Genomic DNA, 21,336 nt, shown 5'->3' on the forward strand with positions numbered 1-21,336 from the left:
CTTAGGGCACATACCTTGGTTGCAGTTTTTCCCCAGACCTGGTTTTGTGTGGGTGGCAACCACTCGATGTATCCCTTTCACGTCGATGTTTCTCTCTCTCTCTCTTCCTCTCTCTCCCTCTCTCTCCCTCCTACTCTATTTGAACAAAAAATAGAAAAATGTCCTTGGGTAAGGATTAAAAAAAAAAATTAAAAAGCAACATATTTATTTTACTCAGCAATATTTGAAATATTCATATTAATCTATAAAGTAAATTATGAAACATAATAATGTATGCTTCATATGAATATAAAACCATGTGAATGTAAAATGTAATTTCTAATGTAAAGGTAAGTATTACCATGTAAAATAGAATTAATGTGCCTAATACTGGTCTAATATGCTTTTATGTGCTACATCTTTGGTTAGTTTTTGTGAACTGTTTAAACCACAGAAAACTTTGGGATTATTGTATGTAATAACTTGGTATGAGAAGTAAAAAATTGTAAGAGTTTCTGTTTCTGCTGTCAGAGGAGTAACTGGCATGTTACCTGCTATAAGCACCTAGAAAACTGGGTAAAATACCTGAAACAATTATGTTTAGGTATTGGACAACAGGCAGCGTAGTAGGACTGGGATCACTGAGGAAAGGAAAAGAGAAGAGGAAAACTCTAGTTGCCTCTGATTTTCTGCCTGGTGGGAGTTTCTAGACCACCCTTCAGGGATAGGGAACTCAAGGTAGAGCCTAATGGTTTTGCTGAGTTGAAAAAAAAAGAATTGGAGATCCATGAGGCTGAAATACTGGACTGTAAAGGGTGGAGAAATAGAGGAAATAGAACTACTTAGAAGAAAAACTCCAGAAATCTGTATTGCACTCCCTTTAGATCTTTGACTGAATAGTAATCTGCACATCATAGGGTAAGCCAAACAATTTTTTGAGCTCATAGGTAGGGTTAGGAGACTATTAAATTTATTTTACGTGGAAGAAAAAGATTCTGTTGAACATGTGGGACAATTATTAGAGACTTGAGAAGAATACTTTCCATATTAGTATTTAAAACTGAGAAATTTAAGTATTTAACAGTAATGAACCCATTACATGTTAACATGAATATGATTCTTAGTGAAAGATAGTTAACTTTACAAAATAAAGTACTGAGGGAAAGGACATTGTTTAACATTTTTTGCAAACTCTTCAATCGCTATGTAGAAGACATCTGGATTGTTGTATCTGCTTCTCCATTTTTTTCTTTTACAATGTGTTATTTCTGTTAAAATATTTTAAGAAAATGTGGCCTCAAACAAGTATATAATTGGAGAAGGGAGTATTTTAACAGCCCTTGCAGATAATATTCTTATAGTCTTATTTTATATTTAATGCTGAACCAAAACTTGGCAAGTAGTAGTAGTTTGTTAAACATTAGTTGCAATGTAAAATCTGAAAAACCACATCAGTGAAAATTTAGCATTCTGTTATTTTTAAATCCAGTATAATAGCTTTACTTTAAGTGCATGGTTTTATAATATCATGAAGTGGTCATTTTGAAAATATTGTTCACTTTGTCTTAAAGATCAACCAAATAATGACACATAACATTTTATAATATCAATAAATCACATTTGTTAATATCATCACTGACCTCACAGAAAAATATTTTAAGTTTTGGGAAGCTATCAGGCTCATAGTGGTATACACAAATTTCTGAAAAATTGGGATTTTAGTTTGAAGATTCAAATTCTATTGTTGACAAAAATGTCACTTGTTTCCCTTGGATTGACAGCCTTACTTTGTTTATATTTGAGAAAATACCAAGTCTGAATAATATAGTATGCAGTGATTTGTTCAAGTAAAATTGATGCTCTGTGGGATAAAAAAGTAGTTATCTCACAATGCAAACAAATGCTTTTCCTCAAACTACCATTGTACTTTAGTACAAATCAGAAATTTTTTATGAGTGTTTCCCATTTCATCACACACAATATTAAAAGCATTAAGATTTGACTAATAATTTTTGTTACTGCATGGCTTTTTTAAAAAAATGCAAGTATTTGGTGGTGAAGAATACAATACAGTGTATTAGTTCAGCTTAGCACTAGTACTTTGATTTGTGGTAAAGTACCAGTAGTCTTACTTAGCATTACTTTTGTTCTGTCAGTTTCAAGGAATCCCAGGAATCTGCAAACTATACTTTTGAGAATCACTACTCTAATTCCACCCCAAAAAATGTTGTAAAGAAGTCTCAAAAGACTTGATAGGCATGACATTTAAGGACCCATTAAAATAAAACTTTTATACTCTTTAAAGGCAAACCACTAAATGTGGACACTCACTAATGTACTTTTCATAAAGTCTGGAATTCGGTCAAAAACTAGTAGATATGGGAAGTAGCAAAATGTGACTCATAAACTGAAGAAAAATTAGAAATTAAAAATATATCTGTAAATGGCAAAAATAATGAAATTAGCAGAGGAAGGTTTAAAAACAGCTTTTATAAATATGCTTATGCATTTAAAGGAAATTAAGAAATTAATGGAGAAAGAAATGAAAGTATTAAAAAATAACCAAATGAAAATTGTAGAGCTAAAATATAAGATCTGCAATAAAAGGATTTAACAGTTTACTTGCTATTGAAGAAAAGACCAGTGAATTTGAAGACAGAGCACTAAAAACAATGCAAAGTGGAATACATATAGCAGAAATACAGGGGAGGATGAGGAGAATAGAGCTTGAGTGACATGTGGGGAAATATAATGTGGTTTAATGTATGTGTGATTAGAGTTTTGGAAACAGGGACTTTTTTAAGGGGAAAATTTTCAGGAAATAATAGTATAAAATTACCCAAATTTGATGAAACTATAAACTCAGATTTAAAAGGCTTATAAGTAGGAGTAACTCAAAGGAAACCACTTCATGATGAAGTTGCTGAAAATCAGTAGTGTAAAAAAAATTTAAAGGAGCACCAGGTGAGGAAACAAAAACACATTCCATATGCGGAAAGAAATATTTAAAAATAATGACTGCTGTCTACTTCTCTGAAGCAATGCAAGCCAGGAGATAATTTGGTGATATTTATAAGTGCCGAAGGAATAAAACCTGGAATGCTGTATCCAACAAAAATGTTTTTCAGAAATAAAGACTAAATAAAAATATTTTTTCACACAAATAAAAGCTGTAAGAAAGGAAGTTTTTCAGGCTGGAAGAAAATGATAACAGTTGGAAAATTAGATTAACACAAATCAATGAAGAGCACCAGAAATGGTAAATATATAAAAGTGTTTCTGTTCTATTCTTAACTTTTTTTTTATCCTTACCCAAGGACATTTTTGCATTTATCTTCAGATAGAACAGGAGGGAGAGAGAGAGAGAGAAACATCAATGTGAGAGAGACCCATCGAGTGATCGCCACCACATGACCCCAACCTACCCCAACTGGGGCCGGGGACTAACTGCAACTGAGGTACATGCCTTTAGCGGGACCCGAACCTGGGACTCTCTGGTCTTCAGGCTGACGCTCTAACCACTGAGCAAGATCGGCCACGGCTTCTATTTTTAATTTTTTTTTAAAAAGAGAATTGAGAGTTCTCACTTTGGCAGCATATATACTAAAATTAGAACAATACAGATATGATTAGCATGCCCCCTGCTGTCATTCATGTTTGTGAAGCATTTTATATTTTGTTCAGCTATCTCATCCTTTGCTGATTAGCTCAGAAGAAACAATGTAAGTCAAAGCACAATGTGTGGCATTCAATGGCAAAATTGTGACTTTTCACCATAAAAAATAATTAGAAGATCATTGACTTTTTAAAAGTAACAGCAATGTATCTTGGGGCTTATAAGTTATATAGAAATAAAGGTATGAGAATACTAACAAAGAATAAGAAAGGGAAATGGAAGTATATGGTTGTAAGATAAGTTCTGTTTTATTTGAAGGTGGACTGTGCTAAATCTGCACATTGTAAACCCTAGAGCAATCATTAAAACAATGAAATACAAAACCATAGGTCAAAGAAGAAATCACAAAGGAAATTAGAAAATATTTTTGACCTGAATTATGGTGGAAACGTGGCATATGCATTTGTTTGCTGACAAAGTGGTGTCGAAAGGGTATTTATAGTTCAAATGCTTAATTAAAAAAGAATTAAGTTCTGAAAAGAATTAAAGCTTCCACCTAAGAAATAGGAAAAGAACCCACCCTCACTTATAGAAACTGAAACAACTGAAAAAAAGCCATCCAGCCCTGGCTGGTTTTGCTCAGTGGTTAGAGCGTCGGCCTGTGGACCAAAGAGTCGCAAGTTTGATTCTGGTCAAGGGCATGTACCTTGATTGCGGTTAGGTCTTTGGCCATGGTCAGGGTCTTGCAGGAGGCAATCAATCGATGTTTCTCTCTCACATCAATGTTCGTTTCTCTCTCTACCTCTCCCTCCCACTGAAAATAAAATGGAAAAAATATCCTCGGGTGAGGATTAAAAAAAAAAGCCACCCAAAAGGCTTAGAGGGAACAGAGTCAGGAATAGTGTTTGTGCCCACCAGCTAGATGGGAAAAACCTCGTAATTCATGAAGCTCTAGATAGAGTACTCAGAAGTTTTTTGCCTCAGTAGTGGGGAATAATTAGTCCTAGATTAAATGCTGCTCAGGTGGTATCAGCTAACATCTCAGAAGCAAGACCCGAAAGCATTGACCTATTTTAAAGTAACATAATTGCATCTCAGGACAAACCTTAGAATATCTATAGGAATAAAAAATATTCAGCACCCATCAAGGTGGAATTCACAGTGTCTGCCATCTGGTAACAAATTGCCAGGCACACAAAGATGCAGAAAAACCTGGCCCATAATGAGGAGAGAAATCACTTAAAATCAAATAAAAAACAATTTAGAACTGACATAGTTGGAATTAGTAGATAACATTAAAACATTTGTTACAACTGTATTACTTTGCTCAAAAAGAAAGAGGAAAGATTTTAAATAAGTCATTAAAATGGAAAAATGTCTCAAATTAAATGTCTAAAGATGGAGACCCTAATGTTTAAAATGAATATACCAGATGGGATTAACAGAAGATTGGACATGGGAGAAGAAAAGATTATTGAACTTGAACACATCACAATAGAAACCACTTTGAAAAAGAGTTTGGCACTTTCCTACAAAGTTAAAAATACATTCTTGGCTATTCTCCTAGGTATTTACCCAAGATAAATGAAAGCATATGTTTGTCAAAGACATGTACATTATTGTTCTTAGCAACTTATTTGTAATAGCCCCAAGCAGTAGAAACCCCCAAATGTCTGTAAACCAGTGGATGGATAAACAAATTGTTGTATAATCATACAATAGAATACTACTTAATAATGAAACAAAAAGGGGGGGGGCTATTGTTATATGCAACAATGTGGAAAGAAGCCAGATTTCAAAAGTACACTCTGCAATTCCATTTATATATAAATTCTAGATAATTTAAAGTAATCTGTAGTCACAGTAATCAAATCAGTGGTTCCTTAGGGATTATGTGGAGGTAGAACAATGCAAGGCCCACTCATAGCATGTCTGTTCAGCACTTGATAGAAGGTATGCAGATAGCCAATAAGCACATGATAATATGCTCAGTGTCATAGTTATTAATCATCGGGATACTGATGATTTTCAATTTGTAATTGAAATCACAATGAGAAACTGTTTCATACCCACTGAAATGGCTGAAATTAAAGGACAGAAAATTCTAATTGTTGGTAGTGATTTAGAACAACTGGAACTTTGGTTGAATACAACTTGATACCATCACTTTGAAAAAAAGTTTGTCAGTTTTTTATAAACTCATCATACGTTTACAATCTAGCAGTTCCATTCTTAGGCAGTTGCTCAAGAGAAATCACATATATTTACCAAAAGGTTTACACAATAATGTTCATAGCAGCTTTATTTACATTAGGGGGAAAAAGTAACAATTTAATTGTTCGTCAATTTGTGAAGTGGTAAGTAAATTGTGCTGTATCCATATCTATTGGTTATTTTTTGTTGTGTAACAGATTACTTAAAATTTAATGATTTAAAACAACATTTATTACAGTTTATGTAGGTCAGGAATTTGAGCATAGCTTAACTGGTCTCTTATGGGCTGCAATCAATGTAATTTCAAGGCTCAACTATCTACTTTGGGGATCACTGATGTGGTTGCCTAGGATTTACTTCCATTTGGGTTGTTTAACTGGAGCCTCATTTCCTCACTTGCTCTTGGAGGCTGCTCTTAGTTACGTTTGCCTCTCCATAGAGCAGTTCACAACAAGGCAGATGGCTTAATCAAAATGAGCAAGTTATAGGGCAATAGAGGGTATGCTAGCAAGATGGAAATCACAGTCTAGCAAGATGGAAGTCATTGTTTTGTAACCTAACTCAAGTGATATCCCATCACGATTATTGTCTTTTCGTTGTTGGAAGTAACTTGGTACAGCCCACACTCAAGGGGGAGGAGATTATAAAGGGCATGAATACCGTGGGATGGAGCATTGAAAGCAATTTCAGAAGCTGCCTACTGCACTGAATAATGGAGTACTATTAAGCAATGAAAAGGGACTATTTATTGGTATACAGAACACATGGATGTATCTTAAAAACATGCAGAGCAAAAGGACCCAGACATAAAAGAGAACAGGCAAAACTATATTTTAGAGTAGAGAAGAAGGTCTGAAGCTGGGGGGTGGGGTGGGTGGGTAGACTTTTGTTTCAAAAGGATATGAGCAAACTCTTTGTAATACAGGAAATGTTTTTTATCTTGGTTGTGGTGGTGGTTACAGTGGTGTATATATTTGTCAAAATACATAAGTGAGTTTTATGATATGTAAATTATATTAAGTTTTTAAAAAGTATGCTATTAGGTTCCATGTACTGTTCTTTTTTTTAAACCTCATTCTTTTCCAGTTTTATTGAGATAATATTTTACAGCCCTGTGTAAGTATAAGGTGTATAGCACAGTGATTTGACTTACATATATTGTGAAATTATTACCACAGTCAGTTTAGTTAACAACTAGGGCCTCGTATAGATTCAAAAAGAAAAAGAAAAAAGTTTTCTGTCCCCTGTGATGAGAATTCCTAAGGTTTATGCTCTTAACAACTTTTAAATATACCACATAGCAGTGTTAACTATAATCATCATGTAATTCATTACATCCCTAGTACTTGTATTTTAACTAGAAGTTTGTACCTTTTGACCTTCTTTATTCAGTTCCTTTACCACCCCCCCCCCAATACCTGTTCTGGTTACCGCAAATCTTACCTCTTTTTCTATGAGTTATTATTTTTATTATTCTAAGATTCTACATATGAGATAAACAGTATTTGTCTTTCTCTGTTTGACTTCTTTCATTTAGCTTAGTGCCCTCAAGGTCCATTACTGTGGCAAATAGCAGATTTTCCTTCTATTTTTAATATTCCATTGTGTGGATGTGTGTGTGTACATTGATTATGGTGTGCTATTACCATAATTAATATGTACTACCTTAATACAACTAAAAATAGCCAACACATTTTGAGTCCCTTGTATGTATTGGACACATACTAATACAAAATATTTTCCACAACTTATGTCATTTAATACAGCAGCCCAATGAAATAATTGAATTCATCTAAAATTATAGATCAGCACCAACCTAAAAAAAGCAGATGTATGAAATATTTCTACATTTTCATTCAATGATCTGTTTAATAAACTTTAGTACCAAAAATCAGCTGATTGATTTATAAGTAGACTTGATTCCTGTTAAGTAATTTCTGGAGCATTGGGGAAATTATGATTCCTCACTGTTTCTCATTAGCATCATGTTTATTTTTTCCTTTATACTTTTCAGTCTTTTTTTTTTTTTTTTTTTTGGTCTTTACAAAATAGAATATCTTTGCTTTTGGTTTGGCTCTCCTTCACAATCCAGTTATACTTAAAGCTTGGTTTAAACCCAGTTTTTCTTTTAGCTAGTTTAAGTCTTATCTCTTTCCCAAAGCTTTCTCTATTTGATCCAACACCATGTTTTGTTTTGTTTTCTGAAATACTATTGCTTTTCTCTTTAACACAATTTAAATTGTGTTCTAGATTATTGGCTTTACTTTTTTCAGCTACTTTCATTAATGTTATTTCATTTCATCCTTGAACCCTAGAAGTAGAGAAGATAGGAGTAATTATTCCCTTTTATAGATACAAATACTAAGATTAGACAAGTTATTTGACTTCTTCAAAATGAGACCTCAACCCAAATCTTCCTTCCAAAATCTGCTTTGCCTATACTGTGATGACTCAGGTTTTATACTTTAGCTTCTACTCCTACCATATTCTGAGCATATATAGGTCTTGTTAGTTGATTAGTTTAAAATAGATTATTTCTCTTCAAACCCCAAATCACTGATATCTATTTCTTTTAAAAAGCTGTGTGGTTAATTAACTACTAATTAATTATGGAGTCTTTTATAATAATTAATGTTGAAGCCTGAGTTCTTCAAACGGCAACATATTGTTTGATCAAGATTTGAAGTTTGGATTATTGAAATTTTTGTTATTCATTTATCAGATGTGTCTAATATGAATGCTAGCCCTGGATGTGAACAAATGTTGATTGCCTTATTTTGTTAGTAATACTCAGTCTCTTTTCTTTATACAGGAGAGATTAAACAGATTCTAGAAAATGAACTACAAGTACCTTTGTCTAAAATGCTGTTAAAAGGCTGGAAGACTGGAGATGTGGAAGACAGTGTGAGTTTCTTATTTATTTATTTATTCATTCATTCATTTATTTATTATTTTTGAATTGCAGTTCACATTCTATATTATTCTGTAATAGTTTCAGGTATACAGGTATACAGCATTATGGTTATCATATACTTTACAGAGTGGTCCCCTGATATTTAAAGTACCCATGTGGCTCCATTCAGTGTGAGTTTCTTAAATTGCCAGTTATACAATTGACTAAATTATGTATAGAAATTAATGTTATTACATAAGGAGTCGATTTGGTAATAACTTAGTTTAAGAAATCAGCAAACAATGTTTTTCGAGCTAACATATTTTTATAGTAAACCAACAGTTTTAATGGAGTTCAGTTTACAAATGAAAACACTATGTGACATCTTTTTCTCATTTCTAACTATTTCATAGGCGTTAGTTTTACACTTTTTTGGGGGGGAGCTTTAACCTTTTTCTCAAATCTCATAGGGTGTCAGTAAGTGCTCTTGAATAATAATTTACTGAACAATTAGTTATTGGCCTAAAAGAAGTCATACACCATGTATACATGTATGCTAAGTATTGATTAAACATAACAAGAAAAATTTTAATCTTGAAAATTTTAAATGGTAGGAGTATTTCTTTCTTTGTTTACTTGGATAGTGGCAGGGGCACGGAATGAATGATATTTAAAGAATTTTAAGCCCAGTGGATGTGGCTCAGTGGGTTGAGCATCGTCTCATGGACTGAGAGGTCCTGGATCAATTTCCAGTCAGGGCACATGCATGGGTTGCAGGTTCAATCCCCAGTAGGGGGCAAGCAGGAGGCAGCCAACCTATGTTTCTCTCTCACATCAGTGTTCTATCTCTCTCTCTCAAAAAATCAATAAAAACTATTTTTAAGGAAAGAATTTTAAAAAGTGTTGCAATTGCCCTAGCTGGTGTGGCTCAGTTAGCTGGGCATAGTGTGCCTGGATAGGTTGTGGGTTCAATTTCCAGTCAGGGCACATGCCCGAGTAGCAGAGCATGCAGGAGGCAGCAGATCACTGTTGCTCTTTCACATTGATGTCTTTCTCTCTTCCCTCTCCCTTCCTGTCCCCCCCCCCAAAAAAAAGTCAATAAAAATTTTTTTTTAATATTGTAATTTTGCCCTGGCTGGTTTGGCTTAGCTGTTTAGAGTGTCGGCCTGCAGACCAGAGAGTCCCAGGTTCAGTTCTCGCTAACGGCACATACCTCCGCCCTGGTTGGGCTCGTGTGGGTGGCAACCACTCGATATGTCTCTCTCACATCGATATTTCTCCCTCTCTTTCTTTCTCTTCCCTCCTCTCTCCCTCCAGCTAAAAAAAAAAGTATTGTGATTTTAAGGTAGTAGTTGCTATTCTCAAGGATCTAGTAGCAGCCTTAGGTATAAAATATTTCTCACACTTTTCCTTTTACTGACAGAATGATTGGGGAGGGATTGAAAGAAATGAGTTAACTCTAAAGTTTTAGATGTTTAAAGTAGAAATAATTATTCTATTTTTCACATTAGTTACTGAGCTGATATTTCAGTATCCAGGCATAAAGGTAGAATCTTCAACTTTTGGCTCATTTTTTCTTTGTCAGTGGCTTCTAGTATACATTATGCTTATAAATTTTTTGTGTAAGTTCACTTGATATTTGGAGATGTTGAGTATTTCAAGATATTTACATAAATTTCAGGTTGGCAAGGTATTTATAAATTTAGGTACCAAGTTAGTGATGTGCTATATTGGAGGTCAACAAACTTTTTCTGTACAGTGAGGTGGTAAATAATTTAGGCTTTGTGGGCCATACAGTCTCTGTTGCAACTGCTCAGTTCTGCTTTCTTAGTGTGAAGGCAGTCATAGGCCATATGTGAAAGAGTGAGCATGACTGAGTTCCAATAAATCTTTATTTATGGACACAGAAATTTGACATTTATGTAGCTTCACATGTCATGAAATACTCTTCTTTTGAATTTTTTTCATCCATTTAAAAATGTAACAACCATTCTTAACTCACTGGCCATACAAAAAACAGGCAGTGGGCTGGATTTGTCTCAGAGGCCATTGTGTTTTGACCCCTGGTGCTGTATGACTATTCTAATTGAAATGTAGATTAAAAATAAAAAGTGCTGACGGAAACAATTTTGGCCAAAAGAAAACACCAAAACACATTTGTTTACACAGCTATATCATGTATTCATTAATTTATTGAAAAACCTATGGATATGATCAACCTTGCATGGCATTTTCAGGAGTTTGTGAAGAGAAGGGCAGTCATTATACTAATGTCCTTAAAGTTATATGTTCTCACATTTGAACATAGTCTTTGTTACCAATAAGATTTTCAGTTCCTTATTTCTCTGTAATCTTTTCTCCAGATGAGTTCTGCTATTCCTGTGACATTAATTTTCTGATCGCTACCAAATTTTTATTTCCAGGTTATACTTCTATGAATTCCCATATCAAAATTGGTGATTCACTTTTTATTTTTTAGTTATTTATTTTATTATTATTATTATTATTTAATCCTCACCCGAGGATATTTTTCCGTTGATTTTTCAGATAGAGTGGGAGGGAGCGAGGAGGAAAGAGAGAGAGAGAGATGGAGAGAAAGAAACATTGATGTGAGAGAGACACATCCATTGGTTGCCTTCCGCACAACCCAAATCAGGGACCAGGATCAAACCTTGATCGGAATCAAACCCATGACTTTTTGGTCTGAGGGCCGACTCTCTAACCACTGAGCCAAACAGGCCAGGGCAGTTATTCACTTTTTTACTTGTATACCTTATTGGCATCTTTAACTTAACATGTTTAAAATAGTGCTCTTGATTTTCCTTCCCTGCTATTTCTCCAACAGTTTTCCCCAATAAATGTTAGCACTATATAGCCATTTTTAAATTAAAAATATGGGCATCACTCTTTTCTCATTTAAAACAACACCTAATCCTTTGATAAGGCCTATAGATTATATCTCCAAAATATATCTTAATCGTGGGCACTTTTCGTTGTTTTCATTGCACTTCCTAATCTAGGCCATTACCATCTTGCCTGGGTGAATGAAATAGCTTCATCCTTGTTTTCCCAACTTCTTTTCTTGGGTTCTTCCAGTGTATTCTTCACATAGCAGCCAGAGTGATCTTTTAAAAACATAAATTTAATTATATCACTCTTCTGTTATAACATAGCTTTTTATTGCACTTTGAATAAAATTCCAGCTACTGACCCTAGTTTAAAAGGCATTGATTGCTCTGGCTGGTGTGGCCCAGTTGATTGAGCATTGTCCCATAACCGAAACTGTTTGAGTCCAGTCGACACATTCTCAGGTTTCAGGTTTGATACCCGGTTGGGGTACATACGGGAGGCAACTGATCAATGTTTCTCACATCAGTATTTCTCTCTCTCTCTCTCTCTCTTACCCCTCCCCCCCATTCCTCCCTCCCTCCTTCCCTCCCTTTCTCTCTAAAATAAAAAATATATTTTAAAAAAAATCATTGTATTATTTACCTTCTCTTCACCACTACAACTTCATTTTTAGCTTTCCTACCCTCACTTTTCATGCTGCAGTCACGCAATCTTCCTTTTAATTCTTCTGATAGGTTCAGACTCTTTACATCTTTATCTGACAGATGCTGTTCAACTGCCTGGAATGGTTTACCCTCAATTCTTCACATGGTGGTTGTTCATACTTCAAATCTCAGCCTAAATATTACTTTATTTAGCAGACTTTTGTATAAAATGTAGGTCTTATCTCAGCATTCTTCATCACAGAACCACAAGTAGAGGGACCATGTCTGTTTCTTTCACTATTGTATATCTATTGCCTGGTATAATGAGCATGAAATAAATGTTCATGGAATAAATGAATGAATAAATTACTTAAAATATAATTTACTTAATTATGCTATATGTGGTTTGAGGGGGAAGATTTAATGGGAAATCTTTGGGTGATGGCATGGTAAAAGGACAGTAATGACTTGGTCAAGTGATAAGACTAAACATTTATCAATAATCCATAAAGTAAAATAATGAAAGGTAAGGTAAAAAATAATTTCCCTATGTTTTTTTTTTAAATCTTCACCTGAGGACATTTTTTCATTTATATTCAGATAGAGTGGGAGGGAGGGATAGAGAGAGAGAAACACCGATGTGAGAAAGACACATCAATTGGTTGCCTCCTGCAAGACCCCAACCAGGGCCGGGGACCGAACCACAACTGAGATATGTGCTCTTGACCGGAATTGAACCCGAGTCTTTGGTCGGTGGGCTGAAGGTGTAACCACTGAGCCAAATCAGCCAGGGCTAACTTTCCTATGTTTATATGCATGTGTTTGGTTTGCTTGCGTGTTAACGCTATAGGAATAACAGATCAGTTTCAAAAGGACTTAACATTTGACATAAAGATTCAGAACCTCAAGGTTTCCTAGTAGATTCTGAACTTATGAATAATTAATTGCCTACTACAGTGTTTTTTCAAACAATGGGTCACAAATCATTAGTGCAGTGGTTCTCAACCTTCCTAATGCCGCCACCCTTTAATACAGTTCCTCATGTTGTGGTGACCCTCAAGCATAAAATTATTTTCGTTGCTACTTCATAACTGTACTTTTGCTACTGTTATGTCTTAGGTGACCCCTGTGAAAGGGTCATTTGACCCGCAGGTTGAGGACCGCTGCATTAGTGGGTTGTGAAGTTAATTGAGTGGCATATAGCTAGACTGGAAAAAAAACAAAACACAATAGATGTCAGAGTGTATTGCAAATAATAAGATTATTTCTTTTTGTTTTACACATAAGTAATATGAGTCATGAGTAAATCCTAATGACTTTGGAGTAAGACTGTGCACTTAGTAAGAAGGGCCCACTGGTGGAGAGGTCAAAAATGAGTTCCTCATGTTCTGTGCTACATTAAAATCAGCAGTCCCCAGGTGTGTCTATTTCCATCTGCAGGGTTAAGAGGAATTCCTAGACATCAACGTCACCTTGCTTTCTAAGATGTTCAGCCTTGAGACTATTATTTGCTTTGATTCAATCAGGACTAATTTCATTATGCCTTTTCCCACTGTATATGCCAGTTACTGCAAGGACTCTAAGATTCCCCTGTCACCCCCTACTCAGATCTCCAGTCTCTGCAAAGCCCATGTCTTTCTCTGTTTTTTTTTCCTTTACAAGGCCCAAATCTTTTTTGATATGCCCTGTGGAACTAACTCATCATTAGCAAAATTCCTTCTATTGTTAACCTCTTCCCTAAACTTTCCCTTCTCCATCTTCTGCCTGAAATCTGTGTTCCCAAGGACATTGTTTCTCTATAGCCTCCTCGGTATTAATTGCTTTTCTTTAGCAGCCATTATACCACTGGATTAACTGGTAAAATATATAGTAGTCCCTTCTTATTAGTGGTTTTGCGTTCCATGGTTTCAGTTACCCAGGGTGAACTGGGGTCCAAAGATATTAATGGAAAATTCCAGAAATAAACAATTCATAAGTTTAAATTGCATACCATTCTGAGTAGTGTAATGAAATCTTTTATCTCACCCTATCCTACCCAGGATGTGAATCATTTCTTTGTCTAGCATATTAATACTCTTTGTACAGTACAGTAAGATATGTTGAGAAAGATCACATTCTCTCTCAATTATAAAATTATAACAATATACATTTTTACAGTATATTATTATAATTGTTCTATTATTAGTTATGGTTAATCTCTTATTGTGCCTAATTTATAAATTAAACTTGATCACAGGTATGTATGTATAGGAAAAAATATAGTACATAGAGAGTTTGGTACTGTCTGCAGTTTTAGACATTCACTAGGGGTTTTGGAACCTATCCCCCATGGATAAGGGGGGATTACTGTATGTCCTCATTTTTCTCATTTCCACTTTTATACCTTTATTATTACTTCCTCTCTAAAAACTTTCAGCTTTGAATTTTATGTCAAAAAATTATATCACCTGCTTATTGATCTTATCTCCCCTCATTTCCTGATGATTTTTATTTTCTGGTTTATAATTGCGCTCTGTCTTAATTCTTAGTAATTTAAATATCTTTGTAAATAATTCTTCCAACACCTTGGTCTCTTAGTTCCTTGAACATTTTTTCCTACAAAGATCTTTCTCTTTCCCCTATGTCAGCCATAGCTTCTCATGGTTTTATCATTTAATTACAACAGTTTTCAAATGTTAATTTCAAGCTTTCATTTTTTCCTCACGATCTCTCATGTTTCTGGCTTACTTCCTTTAGTATCCTAACTTCAACAATACTTCAGTCTTATTCATACTTTCAGTTCATTGTTTGTACTGTCTTTTCATGATCGTTATCTCTTTCATGTCTTCTCCTCCTTCCTTACAGTGGATTAAATTCCATAGTCAGTTTTATAATCTTATAATCACTTTCTAGTGTATAGCCTCAACTCTTGCTTCAAAGATCTTACCTGACAAAAATCTTTACCTTGGATATATCCAACTTTATCTGTTCTGTGTCTCATAAATAAATGTGACTGGAGATAAACAAAATCATGCTGATTAATGTATCTTTAAATTTATGAATCATAGTATATGATTTATTCTGTTTTATCCACTCTACTAAATGACGATTTTATACTTATCCTCTTTACCAACTTTTAAAACACCCTTTTCCATTCTCACTCTCAGCTGATGACTTCCCTTTCTATTTTGTTTCATGGACAAAGTAAAGGCAATCACAAGATAATTTTCACAAGCTCCCAACTTGGCCTCTGTTTACTTACTTGCATCCTACACACGTACTATTGTTTTTCTCCTGGTACTGTAGATCAGCGATATTCAACCTTTTTCATCTTATGGTACACATAAACTAATTACTAAAATTGGTTGGAGCGTCGGCCTGTGGACCAGACAGTCCCGGGTTCAGTTTCCACTAGGGGCACGTACCAAAAAAAAAAACAACCAAAACAAAACAAAAATAAGTAAATAAAAAATAAGGTGCCTGTACTTGTATATAAGGATTTCTGGTACCAAGAATTAACCAATAAGACACAACCTTATTGTGCTACGTGACCAATAAGCTGCAACTCTATTAAATGACCTGTATATTTATGGTTCAAGATAGGGCATTCACACCGGATGGCTATTGTTGTGTTGGCTGTTGTCTTTTTTTTTTTTTTTTTACAATCCAAGGGAAAAAACTCAGTGCCTCTGACTAAATAGTCAGGTACTGCATGTTCTATAAATTCTTGCGGTACACCTGTTGAAAATTGCTGTTCTAGATGACCTTCTCAATCTCCTAAGACCAAACCTCCATGTTTGCATTGGATAACATTCTGTATTCCCCCTGACCTGTTCAAGGACACCACTTTTCCCTGTCTTTCCTGCGTTATCAATATTTTCCTCTTGTAAAGCATTACCATGAATATTCAAACATGATGTTATTTCTTCCATTTTTCTCTTGATCCCATCTCCCCTTCCAGAAATCACTTCATTTCTCTAGTCCCCTTGATAACAAAACTTTCTTCAAAGACTTGTCTATATTTGTGGTTTCTAATTCCTTTCTTCCCATTTCTCTTGAGCCCAGTCTAAGCAGAGAGCTGCTAGTGCTCTTGTCAAAATCACCAGTGATCCCATTACTAAATTCAGTGGTGATCTTATCCAGTGTTATGACTTTTAAGTATCATCCATATGCACTGTCACTTTTAAATCTCTAATTTATATCTCCATTCCAGAGCTGTTCCCTGAATTCCAGGTTGATACATTCAGCTGCTTACTTATCTTCTACACTTGAATGTCTAATACACGTTTCATACCTCCATGTCCTAAAGGGAAGTCCTCAGATGCAGTCTTCCCCATTTCAATTGATGACAACTTCTTCCTTCCAGTTGTTCATCCTAATATCTTTTAGTTTATTATTGATTTCTTTCTGTCATAACCCATATTCAGTTTGTCAGGAAATCCTTTTGGTGCTATTTTCAAAATATATTCAGAATCCAACTATTTTGTATCATTTCTACTATATCACACTGACATAAGCCATCATCAATCAGCCTTATCTTAGTATATTTTGTTAGCCTCCTCTGTGCTTTTGCCCTCCTCTGTCAGTGTCTTTTCCATCTATTTTCAACACAGCTGACAAAATGATCCTTTTTAAACATGATTCAATTATATCACTCCAGTAGCTTCACATGTTATTCAGAGTAAAAGTCAAAGCCTTTACATATTTCCTAAATGGCTCAACATATTTCCTGCCATTTATTTTCCCTCTCTGACCTGTCTCCTACTAGTGATTATTTGGCTTTAGTTGCATTGGATTCCTTGTTTTTTTATTTTTTGTTTTTCTTTATTGATTTTCAGAGAGAGAAGGGAGAGGGAGAGAGAGATAGAAATATCAATGAGAGAGAACATAGATTGGCCACCTCCTGCATGTCCCCCACTGGAGGTTTGGATCATAATAACCCAGGCATGTGCCCCGAGTGGGCATCAAACAGGCGACCTCTTGGTGCATGGGTCAGTGCTCAGCCACTGAGCCACACCAGCCCAGTGGACTCCTTGTTCTTTATTAAGCTTTTTGCTCAGCTATTGCCTTTGCCTGAAAAATTTTTTTTATCATGGTTTCCTCACCACCTTCAAGTCTTTGTTCAAATGAGATGACTCTGATCACCTAAAGTCACATAACTTCCTATCCCCATATTCTTTACCCCTACTTTGTGTTTAATAGAAAAAATTATCACTTTAATACTCAGTTATATAGATTACTTATTTTACTTATTCCTACTAAAGTGTAAGCTCCATAAGATCAGGGGTTTTAGACTGTTCTGTCCACTACTGTATCCTTAGTGTTTAGAACAGTCCTGGCATAGAGTAGGTAACTCAGTAAATATCTGTTGAATAAATATGTATGTCCTGAGTTATTATGTAAAGTTATAAAATGTGTTTCTTAATGTGTATTGCTGTCAAAAATGTTTGAAGTACATTAGCAAGTATTTGTCATCAAGTTGGAAGTTTGAAAGGTGTATAGAAGTCTTATGGCAAAGAAACTGAATGAATTTTTTTTACAGTTATCAAGACAGTAAATCAGATGTAGCACAGAGTGCTTTAACAAAAAATTATTTAAACTAAGAGTTAAGTGATTTAAGTGACTTAAATAACTCTTAATAGAAGACTTCATCCAAGTCACTTCACACCCCAGGCTGCAGCTCCTCATCTGTAAAGTCATTTGGTTAAGGTGCTCTTTATGATCTTTTCCAGGTCTAATGATCTCTGAAAACCTACACTGCTAATTTTTGCTATAATGATTCTGAAATGAAGTGCATATTGGTTGCAACGATATATTTCTTCAGTGAAGATATTAATAAGTCTTAATTATGTTCTTAGCTATTTATATCACTTCATGAGCTAAAGAATTTGTATTTTAACATTCATATTTATGCTAATTTATGATATATATGGGAAAAACAAGTTTATTTGGATTCAGTAGTTCTATATTACCATATTTAGGAAATTGTCAAAAGATGAAAAGTCAAAGTACAATATTGACAATAGGAAAAAAATAATGCACAATTAACAGTCATTTTTTTTTTTTTCCAGACGGTCTTAAAATCGCTACATTTGCCAAAAAACAATAGTCTTTATGTTCTTACACCAGACTTGCCACCACCTTCATCATCTAGTAATGTTGGGTAAGGTGTTTATTTTTTCTGTGAACAGGAAATGAAAAGTGTGATTGTTAATAACATTTCTTTAAGCTGTATCTAAATATCAGCAATCAAATCAAAATCTTGCTGAAGCTTTAACTTACAACTATTAACTGTATAAATTTTCAGATTATATGGTTTGGATAGTTTATTTCTTTGATTCTAGTGGTGGCACCTTTTTTCCAAAGAAATCTTTAGCAAAAACTCCATTATGTTAAAAAGAGTAAAAAATGTTATTTCTCTGTTTGAAGGGGAAGGACTAGAGTTGGAGGGAAGGAAATGAGTAAATGGAATTCCAGCCTATCACATAGCTAAAGAAGGCATACCTTTGAGGAAAATTCATTGGGCTTTGCATAATATAGCTTGAAAAATACTGATATAATTTTTTTTTTATATTGTTGATATTACTTTCTTCCAAAATTACTGTGCTCTGGAAGGCAACTTAGGCTATATGATTGATTATTTATTTATTTGCTTACGTATTTACCAAAAACTGTGTGAAAAGATCAGATACAGAGTTAATTTTTTTAGATTCCCATCCTCCTACTCTCCTCCCCTTTGACAACCAGCAGCTTGTCTTTTATATCTATGGGTCTGTTTCTGTTTTGTTTTATTTATTGATTTGTTTTGTTTTTGTAGAATCCACATATAAGTGAAATCATATGGTATTTGTCTTTCTCTATATGACTTATCTTACATAGCATAATACCATAGGTCCATCTGTGTTGTCGCAAATGACAAGATTTCACTTTATTTTTACTGCTGAATTATTATTATATATATATATATATACATATACATATGTGTGTGTGTGTGTGAGTGTGTGTGTGTGTATATATAAAACATATATAGGTGCAAAATTTTCTTTATCCATTTATCTATTGATGGACCTCTATGTCGCTTCAGTATCTTGACTAGTGCTAGTAATGGTGGAATGAATAGGGGTGCATGTATCTTTTCAAATTAGTGTTTTTACTTTCTTCAGATAAATATCCAGAAGTGGAATTTCTGGATTGTATAGCGACTATAATTTTAATTTTTTAAAATTAAATTTTAAGCAGGCATCTCCATACCATTTTTCATACTACACTAATTTACAATCCCACCCAAAGTGTATGAGGCTTACCTTTTTTCCACATACTTGCCAGCACTTCTTATTTGTGAATTTATTGATGATAGCCATTTTGATAGATGTGAAATATCTCATTGTGGTTTTAATTTGCATTTCCCTGATGATTAGTGATGTTGAGCATTTTTTCAAATGTCTGTTAGCTGTCTGTATGTCTCTTCGGAGAAATGTTTATTCAGGTCCTCTGCCTATTTTAAAAATTAGATTGTTTATGTTTTTCGTGTTAAATTGTATGGTTCCTTATATATTTTGTATATTAACCCCTTATCAGATATATGATTTGCAAATATTTTCTCCCATTCAGTAGGTTGGCTTTTCATTTTGTTGATGTTCCTTTGCTGTGCAAAATCTTTTAGTTTGATGTAGTTATTGTTTATTTTTTCTTTCATTTTTCTTGCCCAAGGAGACATATCCAAAAAGATATTGCTAAGAGGGATGTCAAAGAGATTACTATGTTTTCTTCTAGGAGTTTTATGGTTTCAGGTCTCACATTTAATTTTTAATCTATTTTATTTGTTTGTTTTATGATATAAGAAAGTGGTTCAATTTATTTTATTTTTTGCATGTGTCTTTTTTGGTTTCCCAACACCACTTATTGATTGAGGAGGCTTGTCTTTATTTCATTGTATATCCTTGCCACCTTTGTTATAGATTATTTGACCATATAAGCAAGGATTTATTTCTGGGCCCTCAATTCTGTTTTGAATAGAAGTGGTGATAGTGGGCAATCTTGTCTTGTTTCTGATTTTAGAGGAAAAATTTTCAGCTTTTCATCATTGAATATAATATTAGCTGTGGGGTTGCCATATAGAGCATTTATTATGATGAGATATGTTTCTCCTATACCCACTTTGTTGAGAAGTTTTATCATAAAAGAATGCTGAATTTTGTCAAATGCTTTTCCTGCATTTATTGAGATAATCATATGGTTTTTATCCTTTATTTTGTTAATGTGATATATTGAACCATCCTTGCATGCTTGGGATAAGTCCCACTTGGTTATGGTATATAATCCTTTCAATGTATTGTCGAATCCAGTTTGATGATATTTTGTTGAGAATTTTTCATCTGTGTTCATCAAGGATATTGGTCTATAATTGTTTGATATAAAATTTGTATTAAGATTTTCTCTCTGGAATAGAGGATCTCATTCTTCAGTTTTCACAGTGAAACGCAGTACATTATAGAATAAGCAAATTATTTTATTTTAATGTTTAGTTATATATTATGTTATTGCTAGATGAAACAAACTGATTTAAAGTGAATGATTATGCTAGTGTTGGAGTCATAATTTTTGTGAGTACATTCTCATTCCAGAACTATGTTTAAGTTGTTGTAGGTATTTATACTTTTTATACACATTTTCTTTTTTAATGCAACTTGGTGATTTTGTGTCAGAGAAAGACTTATATCCATCCCTAAACTTTCATTATTATCAGACTTTACCCACCATCTACTGAATATCTTTATTATTTATGTAGTGGAAGGAAAACATTTCTGTTTTTCTCCTCTACACTGCTCATAGGACACTTCTGGCCACAAAATATTTGTTCTGTTTTGTTTTCACAAACCAGGCAATTCTTCAACATCCACTGGATATTCTACAATTTATAAATTCTGATAGGACTATTCTGGAGATAGTATCAGATCCAGAAGGTTCAAGGCTCAGTCCCATGAGGCTGTACCCTACATCAGCCAGCAACTGCAGGTCTAGGTTGTCATCTGTGTTTCTGACCAACTGGCTATAATTGGAGGTTCACATATTCTCCTTTTTGGGTTTGATAATTTGCTAGAATAGCTCACCAAACTCAGAAATGTTCTCTACTTACTATTACTGATTTATTAAAAAGCTTA

At 34.1% G+C, this 21,336-nt stretch overlaps 1 protein-coding gene and 1 pseudogene across 7 annotated transcripts in view; both read left to right on the forward strand.

Annotated features, from left to right (window-relative positions):
- FAF1 (Fas associated factor 1) overlaps nucleotides 1–21,336 on the forward strand; it is a 447,925-nt gene that overhangs the window by 141,717 nt on the left and 284,872 nt on the right. For all 7 annotated transcript variants that reach the window (XM_036255377.1, XM_036255373.1, XM_036255376.1 and 4 more), the window contains exons 5-6: nucleotides 8,622–8,713; nucleotides 18,247–18,338. In XM_036255377.1, coding sequence (XP_036111270.1) covers nucleotides 8,622–8,713; nucleotides 18,247–18,338 — 184 coding nt within the window. The remainder of the gene's footprint in view (nucleotides 1–8,621; nucleotides 8,714–18,246; nucleotides 18,339–21,336) is intronic.
- Nucleotides 3,559–3,658, forward strand: LOC118627348 (annotated as a pseudogene).

Source organism: Molossus molossus, unplaced genomic scaffold, assembly GCF_014108415.1.
Source record: "Molossus molossus isolate mMolMol1 unplaced genomic scaffold, mMolMol1.p scaffold_m16_p_12, whole genome shotgun sequence".
Taxonomy (NCBI): Eukaryota; Metazoa; Chordata; class Mammalia; order Chiroptera; family Molossidae; genus Molossus; species Molossus molossus.